Consider the following 14980-nt stretch of genomic DNA (forward strand, 5'->3'; position numbering starts at 1 on the left):
GAACTTTGAAATATTTGGCTCCATTGTGACTCTAAAGCTAGGTATTCAAAATATGATGCACCTTAGAAAAGAGAGCGTGCGATCACATACAGTACCAGTCAAAAGTTTGGACATACCTACTCATTCCAGGGTTTTTCTAGATTTTTACTATTTTCTACATTGTAAAGTAATAGTGAAGACATCAACATTATGAAATAACACATATGGAATCATGTAGTAACCAAAAGTGTTAAACAAATGAAAATATATTTTACATTCTTCAAAGTAGCCACCCCTTTGCCTTGATGACAGCTTTGCACACTCTTGGCATTCTTTCAACCGGCTTCATGAGGTAGTCACCTGGAATACTGTTCCAACAGTCTTGAAGGAGTTCCCCCATATGCTGAGCACTTCTTGGCTGCTTTTCCTTCGCTCTGCGGTCCAACTCTTCCCAAACCATCTCAATTGGGTTGAGGTCGGTTGATTGTGGTGGCCAGGTCATCTGAGGCAGCACTCCATCACTCTCCTTCTTGGTCAAATAGCCCTTATACAGCTTGGAGGTGTGTTGGGTCATTGTCCTGTTGAAAACAAATGGTAGTCCCACTAAGCGCAAACCAAATGGAATGGCATATTGCTGTAGAATGCTGTGGTAGCCATGCTGGTTAAGTGTGCCTTGAATTCTAAATACATCACTGACAGTGTCACCAGCAAAGCACCCCTACACCATCACACCTCCTCCTCCATGCTTCATGGTGGGAACCACAAATGCGGAGCTCCTCCGTTCACCTACTGTATGTCTCACAAAGACACGGCGGTTTGAACCAGAAATCTCAAATTTGGACTCATCAGACCAAAGGAGAGATTTCCACCGGTCTAATGTCCATTGCTCGTGTTTCTTGGCCCATGCAAGTCTCTTCTTATTGGTGTCCTTTAGTAGTGGTTTCTTTGTAGTAATTCGACCATCAAGGCCTGATTCACGCAGTCTCCTCTGAACAGTTGATGTTGAGATGTGTCTGTTACTTGAACTCTGTGAAGCATTTATTAGGGCTTCAATCTGAGGTGCAGTTAATTGCCGATTTCTGAGGCTGATAACTCTAATATCCTCTGCAGCAGAAGTAATTCTGGGTCTTCCTTTGCTGTGGCTGTCCTAGTGAGAGACAGTTTCATCATAGCGCATGATGGTTTTTGCGACTGCACTTGAAGACACTTTCAAAGTTCTTGATATTGTCCGGATTTACTGACTTAAAGTAATGATGGACTGTCGTTTCTCTTTGCTTATTTGAGCTTTTCTTGGCACGTGACTCACCACCTGGATTCGGTCTTATGTAGCACAATTTGAAATTGTTTTTTTTTACATTGGATAAAAGTAGAGACTCAGAGCTACAAAATGGAATATCATACACAGCGTGCTTGATGAACAATGGGAAAGTAATTCTATTTTGAAAGTTGATATACTTGTAAACTCACTTTTGAGAAAAGGGCCTTTGAATGTTTTGGTACCTACTAGAGAGCTCTCCTTTGTCTACACGCATTCAGCGTTGCGCAGCAGCAAAAACCTTGTCCCGACAGGCCGAACGCTCCTTGGTGACAACACCAGGCTCCATAGCATCGACGCTCTAAAACAGGGAATAACAACAAAAAATCCGAAGACATTACAACCCTGCACAACATCAATTCACCTCCCAAGTTTAGATAAGAATAACCTCATACAATGAAAATAATTTTTTACCTGAAGTGCTGGTACTGTTTGATCTGTAGCAGCGGCCTGAAGTACGGAGTCAGGTGTTGTTGCCAGCCATAGCTTTCCACCAGCACCGTACCATCCTCCAGTCCAACCAGCTGTGGGATGTTGACCCCTGTCACAGTGCTGTCCTTCACAGCACCAGCAATCTCAGACAAAGTGTTCACTCTGGTCTTTCTGAAGCGCTGCTTGATGAGGCCGAAGCACCAGTCAGGGGCAAACTTGGTGTGGCCCGTGATCAGGAAGTGAAGGTCCAGATTGTGGTGGAGCTTGTCCATGGTCCACCAGGCACAATACCAGAGCACAAACTTGTTCATGTTTTGGACATGGTAGTTATCACAATTCAAGTCCACACGTGTTTTCCCAACTCCGTAGTTGGTGAAGAAATAGTGCATGGATTAGAGTCAGGCGTGTAATACTGATTGATGCTGAAAGACAAATTCCAGATACAAATATTTTTGCATTATTATACAATGGATGTGAAATGGCATTCTGAGATCACTACACACAGTTCATACAGGTAATGTTAGCTACTTTTGCTAGCCCGCCATCTATTGTCAGCTGGCTAGCTAACAGCAAGCTTTAACTAGCAATACAAACCCATTGTCATAGCTAGCTAACGTTAACCAATAGGTTCAATGTTAGCTAGTTGGCTAGCTAACATTAGGCTATAACTAGCAATGCGAAATGGCATTCTGAGGACGCATCACTAACGTTACACACACCTCATATACATAAGTAATGTTAGCTAGCAAGCCAGGCACCTAACCTCTACTAACGTTAGCTAGCTAACAGCAAGCTGTAACTTGGGATCTTTCGTTTAGACATTTAACGTTAGCTAGCTAAAAAAAATGAACTATAATCCCAATCCATAGAGTAACGTTACTAGCAATACAAACCGATTGTCATAGCAAGCTAAAGTTAACCATATAACATTAAGTTTAATGTTAGTTAGTTAGCAAGCCAGTCATCGAACTCCAGCTGGCTTTAGCTTTCAATGAAAACAACTTTCTGACAAAATTTGAAAAGTATAATATCTGAATCTGTAGCTAGATTCTTACCTGTATACATGGATGAAAGCTTCACGGCAGACTGCAACCCCTTTTATAAGACATGCTGTATTATTTCTATTTAGTTTGCACAGCTTGTTTGGCCCGTTGTGTTCCACTGATTTCAACGTGTTATTTTTTGAGAGAGTCAGCATTCGTCGTCCAGAAAGTAGTCCATCACAGCTTTTGCCCACTGACCGTTGTCGATAGTACCTGATAAATTCAGGACGGCTATGTCATTGAGAGCAGTAGCAACATATTTGCAGTTCTCCATGGATAACATTATTTAAAAAACAAAATGCAGTAGAAACGATTTTCAAGGCATTATGAGCAGCTAATTTTATAGGCACGATGCAACACCGCAGACCAATCCAAACTCATCTCTCGGCATGTCCAGCCCACTCATTTTCTCAGCCAATCATGGCTAGCAGGAAGGTTGCTTACTTTCTCTGTGGCTAAACCAACTAGGCTCGTAATTTAACAATTTTATTTGCATTTACAGATGACATTGAAGTTTGATATTAAGGCACATGAAAGTTCATGTTTGAGAAGGCATTTCAGCCAAAAAAACCTATTTTGATAAAAGAAAATGTTTTGCGTTCAAAAGGCTCTCCTGTGAAGTCGTGACTTGCGACATACGCCTAGTTTCCTGAATCGGGTCACATATGGACTTGGTGTTATTCCAAATAGGGCTATCTTCTGTATACCACCCCCACCTTGTCATAACACAACTGATTGGCTCAAACGCATTAAGAAGGAAAGAAATTCCATAAATTAACTTTTATCAAGGCACACCTGTTAATTGAAATTCCAGGTGACTACCTCATGAAGCTGGTTGAGAGAATGCCAAGAGTGTGCCAAGCTGTCATCAAGGCAAAGGGTCGTTACTTTGAAGAATATACAATACATTTTTGATTTGTTTAACACTTTTTTTGGTTACTACATGATTCCATATGTGTCATTTCATAGTTTTGATGTCTTCACTATTATTCTACAAAGTAGAAAATTGTACAAATAAAGATAAACCCTGCAATCAGTAGGTGTGTCCAAACTTTTGACTGGTACTCTATGTCAAGTCTCATTCACATATAAATAATATATACCATTTAGCAGATGCTTTTATCCAAAGCAACTTTGTCATGTTTGCACACATTTTTTTGAACGTACTGGTGGTCCCGGGAATCAAACCCACTATCCTGTCGTTGCAAGCGCCATGCTCTACCAACTGAGCAAAACTCTCAATCTAAATAGATGTGTTGCGGTGGTCCCCTGACTGACGCCCTGGCAATGAGGGAGTTTTGTGATCAGGGATGTGACAGCCAATTGGAAAAGCCCTCAGCCTCAAGGGCTCGTGGGATGTCTGATGCCTGTGTGGTGGAAACCACTCTCCCTCTCACACACAGGAAGTGGTCACCAGGCTTCATCTGCATAATGACTGTCTTGACTCTGAAGAGGCCTTGGAGCAATGATTTGATTGTGTCCCCAAAAGGGAGGGAGGGAGGAATGGAAGTGGAGGACAGAGGAGAGAGAGGGGGAGAGACTGAGGGGGAGGGGGGAGAGAGGACAAAGGGAGAGAGATGAGAGGACAGATCGAGAGAGGAACAGAAGAGAGAGGAGGGGAAGAGGCACACAGGCGTTAGGGTGTGCCTGGCTGGCCAGTAGTAGCATTGATCTCCCATAGCAGAGCAGTAGTATAGACTCAGTGTAGCATTGGGGACCCACTAATTGTATGGTGTTTTAGGGGGAGTTGGGGGGGAGGGGCAGTGGCTGTTGACGTGTCATTCCCCTTTGAGGCCCTCTGAGACGTTTTGGGACGGTAATGACGGGGTGCTCGGGGGTGTGGTGTGTGTGTGTGTGTGGGGGGGTGTGATTGGCACGCTTGGTTTATGGAGGGTGGATACAGCAAGGGAAGGTCCCCTGAGGAGGGTGCATTCTCTCTCTGTGTGTGTGTGTGTGTGTGTGTGTGTGTGTGTGTGTGTGTGTGTGTGTGTGTGTGTGTTTTGCTGTGGATGTGACTTACACTTACTGTAAGGACAGTGCATTAGGCTAACCCTGTAGTTGATCTAATCTAAGGCCCATTAAAATAGCTCGAATCAGTGCATATAGGCCACATTTCTGAAATGAGGATGGCCTAGTTATAGAAATGGTCTATGTAAGTTAAGTAGTTCAGTCCTGTATATGTTAAGTACCGCTGTAAGCATAATGCCTTGTCAGTGCCACTGAAACGCAGCTCAACTGTTATATCTCAATCACAATAACCTACCTAGGAGAAGTAGGCCTAATGGTTCAATGAAATATATGTATACTTTTTTACAGAGGTTAGTGGCTATCCCCCTCCTCATTAGTCAGTCTGTGTGTGTGAGGCTGATCAGTGGTCAGTGATCGGCATGGCCTCCCACAGGGACAAACAAACACTTCAATGGACCAACTCAGCATGGCCCAGCTCACTGTTAGCAGGGCCAGCATCTGGCCTGTGTGTGTGTGTGTGTGTGTGTGTGTGTGTGTGTGTGTGTGTGTGTGTTAGTGTTGTTTGTGTCAGTGTCTTTGTGTTTGTGCACACTCGTCGTGTGTGATGCGCATGCCTATGTGTGTGTCTCTTTCTCTCCATTGATCAGGGCCGTGTGTGTGTGTGTGTGTGTGTGTGTGTGTGTGTGTGTGTGTGTGTGTGTGTGTGTTATATTATTGATCAGGGCCATGTGTGCTCCACAGCCCTGTTTCCACCCACTGATCTAAGGGACCAACCCCTTTCATCAGAAGGACCACTGCACTGACCATGGCCACAGACACCTCATTACCGGTTAATATTATAAAGCCACCATGGCAACAGTGGCTGGAACAATGCCCTGTTTGTTGTTGTAGAAATGTTAATAAATGGTACCTAAATCAGTAACGGCCAATGGTGTGTATGTATGTACAGGTTGTTTGCGCGTGCGTCCAAACAGTGGCGATGAGGTCCCATAGAGCATTTTGTGTGTGTTTGTCTGTGTCCCTTCCCTATATCTGTCCCTGTCTCTGTAAGGAAACGTGATGTGTGTCTGTTTGCGCGTGTGTATGCTTGTTTGTTTGCAGGGGTGGATTGACCATCTGGCAATTCTGGCAAATGCCAGAGGGGCTGGACATTTTTTGTTGTTGTTGGGTGAGCTGGTCGAAATTGACACACACACACCCTAAAAAATAAAACAATCAGAAAGGTGACATGGCCGGTGGCCCATGGGCCTGCTAAGATGTTTTTTTATTTTATTTGTATTTTTTATCTATAATGAGCCTTTAAAGGGTCCTACCAAGATAGGCCGGCCTGGTTTTCTGATAAGCTGAGCTCCGGTCACGCAAACTCACGTTCAAAGTCAAACGCGGCATCAGAAAAGAGCCCAGCTCCGACTATGTCATCAGTTAGACAGCCAAGATCATGAATCATAAAAAAAACTAAACGAAAGTGCGCCTATAAATGTAGAAAGAGCACATTCTACATTGTCACCTCACTAATTTTTTTGTGCGGCTAAAACTATGATTTGGTCAAACAGTAAAGTGCAATATCCTCATGTACTGAAAGTATCTGGCCTGTGCCCTCAGTGGGGCCTGCTGCTGTAATGAACGAGCCACTCTCCTCTCCCCTCATGTGTTCGAGATAAAATGCATTCTGATCATTTCAAAATGCAATTGTGGGAAAAACACAGCTTTGGATCCTTCTTCCCCTTGTCCCTGTCGAAGAGAGTAGGGTCTCAGCTTTCTGTAGGGGTCATTTATTTCTTAGCTCAATAGCAACTATATATATTTGATATGGCTTTGAGATATAGAGTGGCATGCGTGCGCGAAATGTTCACCTGCCGTTGCGAGGGCATAGGCCTTGGGTAGTAGCTTACAACTGCAATGTTTTTTTAGGACATAACATTTATTGTTAGATGAATACATGTCTACTAGCAGTGTGTATTATATTTAGTTAGCGATCTAGTTTATGTGCTTTGAGTTTCCACTTCCTCAGGTGTTTAAACCCAAATGAATTAGCGTAAGATATTAGTTAGTACACATAAAGATGTATGCAATTAATTAAAAAATATATATACAAAAATTGAAATTCTTTAATTCTATTTTGAAAGTAAAATATAGCAACTCGTTTTGTCAACCAAAAATATCTCTCATTTGCAATATAGCCTAAGTCATTAGCTTGGCTTTTATAATGTGTAAGGTATGCTTGAGCGGTATCCAAATTGTCATACCTTCATACTGACCTTGTAACATCCTGTGATATTCCGTAATACCGGCACTGAACACAGGGGGCACTATTTTCAAACCCCACTGAGCCGCTGAGATCCATAGGTTAGCAGTGCTAACAAGTCCATGTAAAATCCCATAACGAATGCTAACTAAATGCTAACGATTGCACATTTTATACAGTCGCTGACCTAAACTTTACTGAACAAAAATATAAACGCAACATGTAAAGTGTTTCATGTTTCATAAGCTGAAATAAAAGAACATAGAAATGTTCCATACGCACTCAAAGCTTATTTCTTTCAAATTTTATGCACAAATTTGTTTACATCCCTGGTAGTGAGCCTTTCTCCTTTGCCAAGATAATCCATCCACCTTACAGGTGTGGCATATCAAGAAGCTGATTAAACAGCATGATCTTTACACAGGTAATGTTTGGGGAGAATAAAAGGCCACTCTGAAATGTGCAGTTTTGCCTCTCTAAGGCACTGCATCTCAGTACTTGAGGCGTCACTACAGCCCTGGGTTCGATCCCAGGCTGTGTCACAGCCGGCGGTGACCGGGAGACCCATGAGGCGGCGCATAATTGGCCCAGCTTCGTCCGGGTTAGGGGAAGGTTTGGCCGGCTGGGATGTCCTTGTCCCATTGTGCTCTTGCAACTCCTTGAGGCGGGCCGGATGCCTGCAAGCGGACTTTGGTCGCCAGTTGTACGGTGTTTCCTCCGATACATTGGTGCGGCTGGCTTCCGGGTTAAGCGAGCAGGGTGTCAAGAAGCAGTCTTGGCAGGGTCGTGTTTCGTAGGATGCATGGCTCTTGACCTTTGCCTCTCCCGAGTCCGTATTGGAGTTGCAGCAATGGGACAAGACTGTAACTACCAATTTGGATATCATGAAAAAGGTGTAAAAGTTAAAAAAAGGGGGTAAAAAGTACAACAAATAAATAAAGAAATTGTCACACAATGACACATGCCTCAAGTTTTGAAGGAGCGTGCAATTGGAATACTGACTGCAAGAATGTCCACCAGAGCTGTTGCCAGATAAATGAATATTCAATTATCTGCCATAAGTTGCCTCCAACGTTGTTTAGGAGAATTTGGCAGTATGTCCAACCGGCCTCACAACCACACCAGCCGCGGACCTCCACATCCTGCTTCTTTACCTGCGGGATTGTTCGAGACCAGCCACCTGGACAGCTGATGAAACGGAGGAGTATTTCTGTCTGTAATAAAGCCCTTTTGTGGGGAAAAACAAATTCTGATTGGCTGGGCCTGGACCCCCAGTGGGTGGGTCTATGCCCTTCCAGACCCACCCATGGCTGCGCCCCTGCCCATTAATGTGAAATCCATAGATTAGGGACTAGTTAATTAATTTCAATTGACTGATTTCCTTATATGAACTGTAATTCAGTGCAGTCGTTGAAAGTGTTACATGTTGCGTTTTATATTTTTGTTTAGTTTATTTGCAGGACAGTCATCCCAGCTCATAAAGTTATACAAGTAGCTCAAAAATACCACTCAGTTTGCTGCGCGCACAAAACAAATATTGGACAGCAAGGCTCTTCATCCAGGAAGAGATTCTCTGCTGTTACCAATCAAAGCTTGATTTTGCAAGATGCCTTGTTTAGCAAGATAGCTAGCTAACTAGCTACTAAATTAGCAAATCAAATGCACAACTGCAGATCATTTAGAACATTTGAGACAGTTAACTTAAAAGTTACATCTAGCTGGCAAACATTTAGTTGTGAATTCCATACTGTAACCAGATCACCTGTAGCGTGCTGCACCACAGTGACTCACAAGACTCCAGCCACTATTCATTGTGTGCTTGTAAACAAACACTATGTGACTGGGGACTATGGGTAAGATTCATAATGAAAAGTTATGTGATGCGTGAAATGAAGAACGCAATCTTTTTTTTTTAATCTCCTAACGTATTTCACAAGTTGACTACAGGTATTTACTTAAAAAGTAGCTCCAAATATTCCAATTTATTTTAAAAAAACTAACTTTAAATCGTTTTGGCGGTATTGAAAAGCCATCCTGTGGCTATTTCAAAATACTCCGGTATACGGCATACTGCCCAAGCCTAGTATAAGGCTTAAGCAGACAGGCATACAGACATTGAGAGAACAAGAAGAAGCACAGAGTGACAGCAGAGAAGATGCTGAGACAGATAGATAGCACAACAGGGAGGCAAACAGTGTGGATAAAATGCCAGGGCTGAATTCTTGTCCCAGTCCACCCGTGTGTGTGTGTGTCCAGATGGCCCTCACAGATGGATGCCATTGAGGTCTTAAAGGAGATTACCTCCCTCTATTCTCAGCCCCACTGCTCCTTCCTTAAGACCGCAGGAGCCCTGCCCTGCCTGAGACAGAGCAGCCTAATTAGCAACGTGCTAAGCTAACTAACTTAGCATCCCCTGTGCTATGTCTAGGGGAGAAAGCGCTAATGTTGTTAGCCATGTTAACCTGCCCACGCCGCCCACTGTCGAGTCACCGTGGCCTTACAGGGAGGGAGGAATGAGAGGTTGGACGGGAGAAAAGGGAATGTCAGATAGCGACATAGAGGGGAGGTGGATAAAGACAGAGGGAGGTAGAGATGAAGCAAGCGAAAGAGACAGGGAGGGAAAGAGGGGTGGTAGCCATGTTCTGTTTGTTTGATCTCTGCTTGTTAGCGGCTCAGGTTTTCACTGTGTACTAATTGGTTTATCTGGAGGAGGAACACACACATATACATACACAGAGAGAGGCAGGTTAGGGCCAGGTTTGAGCCTATAAGTGAGAGGTTGGAGACACCCACAGAGGTGTTAAGTAGAGGGAGCAGAGGTGTGGGGAGAGGTGCACACTGGGAAACAGAGTTTGTACTGAAGAGAAGGCATGTCCAGTGATTTTAAATTTATTTAACCTTTATTTAACTAGGCAAGTCAGTTAAGAACACATTCTTATTTACAATGACGTCCTACACGGACGACGCTGGCCCAATTGTGCGCCGCGCTATGGGACTCCCAATCATGGCCGGATGTGATACAGCCTGGATCCGAACCAGGGACTGTTGTGATGCCTAATGCAACTGCGATGCAGTGCCTTAGACTGCTGCGCCACTCGGGAGCCCAAAGACACAGTTAAAGACATGGTTAAATAAACAACACAGAAATGACTGTATAACTAAACTAAACTTGAGGCGAATGTAAGTAGGTCTACTTTGTGAGAAGGTGTTCTGTTGGTGTACCTTTTAGCCCATTGACTTGATTCAACATGAAAAGAAAGGCTCCTTCTCTCTGTGTCTCTCGTCTGAATCCCAAATGGCATCGAGCTATTTCCTATTAAGTGCACTACTTTTGACCAGGGCCACTAGGGCTCTGGTCAACTGGTCAAAAGTAGTGCACTTTATAGGGAATAGGGTGCCATTTTGGGCTGCAGCCTCAGTATCCTGCTGTCCAGTGAGAAGCCTTTGTTCTTTTGTATCCTGCTGCCCCCCCCCACTCCCCCTCCCCAATCCTCTCAGCAAGCCAGGGCTTCTGTTTACCTCTCTATGTGCCTGCTTATGAGTAGGGGGTACCCCACCTTACACCCCTACCTCCCCAGAGCAGGGTGTACTGTACCCCCATACTGCCCACCTACACCCTTCCCTCCAACTAGAACCCTCCCAGTGTGTGTGTGTGTGTGTGTGTGTGTGTGTGTGTGTGTGTGTGTGTGTGTGTGTGTGTGTGTGTGTGTGTGTGTGTGTGTGTGTGTGTGTGTGTGTGTGTGTAACTTGGATTTGCTTCAGCTACACTGGTATGTTTTGTGCATTAATAGTATATTAATAAGGGGAACAGTGGAGACACGGGCTTGACATTGTTCAGCATTAAATGGGATGTAATGCCTTCTCGGAATTGTGGTCGGGACAGGGTCTCCTGGTGTGTGTAACCCTGTGAGGGGCCTGCCCTATTGGCAATAGAGGCAGCAAGGGTGAGGCACGGCCCAAATAAACACAAGACTTCAAATCAAATTTTGTCACATGAACAGAGATGTCTGGACTTAGTCGTTTTTCTGAAGAATTTTCTAAAACCTCCATAAATCACTAGAGGCAGCCTCCATTGATTTGGGCCCATAGTGGGGTGCTCCCATAACAGGCAGTGAGGCCTGGACCCCCCTTAAATGCATTTAAAACCATTTTGAAAATCGGGTAACCCAAAAATAAAACTGCCAATTTTGAGAAGTAGAACATAGCCTGATTTGTGAGAAGTGGGGACTTGGTGATATTTGAAGGTTTTGTCAAAACCTCCATAAATAGACCATGAAATGCTTACTTACAAGCCCTTAACCAACAATGCAGCTCAACAAATAGTTAAGAAAATAATTACTAAATAAACTCAAGTTAAAAAAATTGAATAAAATAAAAAAGTAACACAAGAAAATTACATAATAACTAGGCTACATACAGGGGCTACCGATACAGAGTTAATGTACGGGGGTAAAGGTTAGTCGAGGTCACTTGTAAAGTAACTATACGTAGATCATAAACAGTGAGTAGTAGCAGTGTAAAAACAAATGGAGGGGGGTCAATGTAAATAGTCCGGGTGGCCATTTGATTATTTCTTCAGCAGTCTTATGGCTTGGGGCTAGAAGCTGTTAAGGAGTCTTTTGGTCCTAGACTTGGCGCTCTGGTACCGCTTGCTGTGCGGTAGCATAGAGAACAGTCTATGGGGAACTGGAGTCTTTGACACTTTTTTGGGCCTTCCTCTGACACCGCCTAGTATATAGGTCATGGATGTCAGGAAGCTTGGCCCCAGTGACGTACTGGGCCACACGCACCACCCTCTGTAGCGCCTTCCGGTCAGATGCCGAACAGTTGCCATACCAGGCGGTGATGCAGCCGATCAGGATGCTCTCGATGGTGCAGCTGTAGAACTTTTTGAGGATCTGGGGACCCATGCCAAATGCTGAGGGGAAATGTGTTGTTGTGCCCTCTTCACAACTTAATGAGGGGAGACGTGAAGGCATCCAGGAGAAAACACACTCTCTACAGAACCAAACTCTTTCTCTCCCTCACACAGTCTCTTTCTCTCACACCAAACAATCACTAGTGTGCGTTTAAAGTTGTTTTCACTCTCATTCTCTCTCCTAGTCTCCCCCTCAGGGATATAAGTGTTTTTTGATTTGTTCCACTCCTGCTTCCTCCATCTATCCTTCTTCCTCTTAGGTATCAGTATATTTAGTTTGGTGTCTCTGTGTGTGTCTCTCAGGGACATCAAGCCAGACAACATCCTGATGGACATGAACGGCCACATCCGCTTGGCTGACTTTGGCTCCTGCCTTAAACTCATGGAGGACGGCACGGTGAGCACATGCGCACACACACACACACACACGGCTATGTTCCAAACCAAGCACCTCCAAACCACCAACCAATCAAACCCCCCCCCCCCTTTCTTGGCCTCCCCTCCGGCGGATTTCATGGCTCTGCCTGTGGTTAAGACACTTCCTCTAGTTGAGCTTCTCCAAAGGGGTTGGCAACTTGGCTTTGAATGAGTTGAGACCTTAGAGGACCCGTCTCTCTAAAGCTGCTGTGACTGATGCTCCTTTGGCCCAGTCTCAGTTAAGTATTATTTATGTAGTATTAACTCTATGGCATGGCCTCGTTCATGTTTGGTGGACGTATTTGACTCCAAACTGTGGACACGCAGTTAACATCTCCTGATTACATATTAATGCTCCAGATGATACAGTGCCTTCAGAAAGTATTCATACCCCTTATTATCCCACGTTGTTGTTAAAGCCTGAATTCAAACTGGATGAACTGTTTCTCACCCATCTACACGCAATACCCTATGATGAGAAAGTGAAAACTTGTTTTTAGAAATAGCACATTTTATTGAAAATGAAATACAGAAATATCTCATTTATATAAGTATTCACACTTCTGAGTCAATACTCTGTAGAAGCACCTTTGGCGGCGATTACAGCTTTGAGTCGTCTTGGGTATGTCTATCAGCTTTGCGCATCTAGATTTGAGGATTTTCTCTCATTCTTCCTTGCAGATTTTCTCAAGCTTTGTTAAGTTAGATGGGGAGCGGCGGTGAACAGCAATCTTCAAGTCTTTCCCCAGATTATCAATGGGATTCAAGTCTGGGTTTTGGCTGGGCCACTCAAGGACTTCCACATTCTTGTTTTGAAGCCATTCCACTGTTGTTTGGCTGTATGTTTGGGGTACCTGTCCTGTTGGAACGTAAATCTTTGCCTCAGTCTAAGATCATTTGCACTCTGAAGCAGGTTCTCATCAAGGATTTGCCTGTATTTGGCTCCATTCATTGTTCCCTCTATCCTTACCAGTCTCCCAGTCCCTGCTGTAGAAAAACATCCCCATAGCATGATGCTGCCACTACCATGCTTCATATAGTGCTTTGCATTCAGGCCAAAAAGTTAACATTTTGTCTCATCAGACCATAGATTCTTTTGCCTTATGTGCTGTCTTTCATGTGTCTTTTTGCAAACTCCAGTCGTGCTGTCATGTGCTTTTTTCTCAGGAGTCTGGCCACTCTCCCATAAACCCCAGATTGGTGAATTGCTGTATAGACTGTTGTTCTTCTGTGAAGTTCTCCCTAATCAGCCAAGGAACTCTGTAGTTCTGTCAGAGTGGTCATTGGGTTCTTGGTCACCTTCCTAACCAAGGTCCTTCTTGCCCGGTTGCTCAGTTCGATCAAACGTCTAGCTCTAGGCAGGGTCTGGGTAGTTCCATATTTTTTTCCATTACCCAATTATGGAGACCACTGTGGTCATGGAACATTTAAATGCTCTAGAAATTGTTTTATATCCTTCCCCAGATATAATGTATGTCTCATCATAATAATCTCTAAGATCTACAGACAGTTCCTTGGACTTCGTGGTATAGTTTCTGCTCTGACATGCGCTGTCAACTGTGAGACCCTATATAGACAGGTGTTTTTCTTTCTAAATCATGTCCAAACAATTGGATGAGGCACAGGTGGACTCCTATCAAGTTGTAGCGACATCTTAAGGATGATCAAAGGAAATTGGATGCACCTGAGCTCAATTTGGAGTGTCATAGCGAAGGGGTGTTAATATTTGTGTAAATTAGATATTCTATTTTCGATCAATTTGCAAAAACTTCTAAAAACATGTTTTCACTTTGTCATTATGTGGAATAAGTCAAGGGGTATGAATACTTTCTGACAGCACTGTAAATAAAGTATTATATTATTTATATGGTTGATCCCTCATGTCATCCATCCAATCACTAATCGATTCATGTCCTGGGCCTGGTCTCCCTCAGGTCCAGTCGTCGGTTGCCGTGGGGACCCCGGACTACATCTCTCCGGAGATCCTGCAGGCGATGGAGGATGGGAAGGGGAAGTATGGTCCTGAGTGTGACTGGTGGTCCCTTGGGGTGTGCATGTACGAGATGCTGTATGGGGAGACCCCCTTCTACGCAGAGTCATTGGTGGAGACCTACGGCAAGATCATGAACCACAAGGTGAGGAGGGCTGCTTAGTGGCTAATGGTGACAGGTAGTGACATTGTACTTACTGTACTAAACCCATCTTTAAATAAGACCTTTTTTGTTTTTATTCAAACCTTTGTTCAAGACGCGTGTGATTGTTTAGGTGTTAGGCTGAAGTCTGAGTTTGTAAGTTCTAGGTACTTTCTGTTTCATAGTTAGTTTTCTTCTTTCTGACTTCAAAGCGTTCAACTCTTCCTTCTTCTCTACCCCGTTTTTCTCCTGATCCTTTCCGTCCGCCGACAGGAGGAGTTAGGTGCTGCTGTGAGTGTTTCTTTTTCGGGGTCTGATTGCCCAGTCCCAAATGGACCCTTTTCCCCTACCCCCTATACACTTCTAGATTCCTCTCAGATCTCCACAAGTGCATAGGCGGTAGGTGGCTCGGGGTCGATTTGGGACTGGGTCTGAGTGATAGTGGTTAAAGTTTGAGTATGTTCTGTTCAGGGACTGTATGTATCAAGCGATTTAGAATGCGAATGCTGGTCTAAGATCAGTTTAGCCTTT

The 14980-nt window shown here is 44.1% G+C and overlaps 1 protein-coding gene across 7 annotated transcripts in view; it reads left to right on the forward strand.

Annotated features, from left to right (window-relative positions):
* Nucleotides 1-14980, forward strand: part of cdc42bpab (CDC42 binding protein kinase alpha (DMPK-like) b) — a 92743-nt gene that overhangs the window by 41160 nt on the left and 36603 nt on the right. For 4 of the 7 annotated variants that reach the window (XM_029733158.1, XM_029733154.1, XM_029733153.1 and 1 more), the window contains exons 6-8: nucleotides 12204-12297; nucleotides 14252-14452; nucleotides 14723-14740. In XM_029733158.1, coding sequence (XP_029589018.1) covers nucleotides 12204-12297; nucleotides 14252-14452; nucleotides 14723-14740 — 313 coding nt within the window. The remainder of the gene's footprint in view (nucleotides 1-12203; nucleotides 12298-14251; nucleotides 14453-14722; nucleotides 14741-14980) is intronic. The other 3 variants (XM_029733160.1, XM_029733156.1, XM_029733155.1) reach the window with 1 other exon arrangement.

Source organism: Salmo trutta, chromosome 35, assembly GCF_901001165.1.
Source record: "Salmo trutta chromosome 35, fSalTru1.1, whole genome shotgun sequence".
Lineage (NCBI taxonomy): Eukaryota > Metazoa > Chordata > Actinopteri > Salmoniformes > Salmonidae > Salmo > Salmo trutta.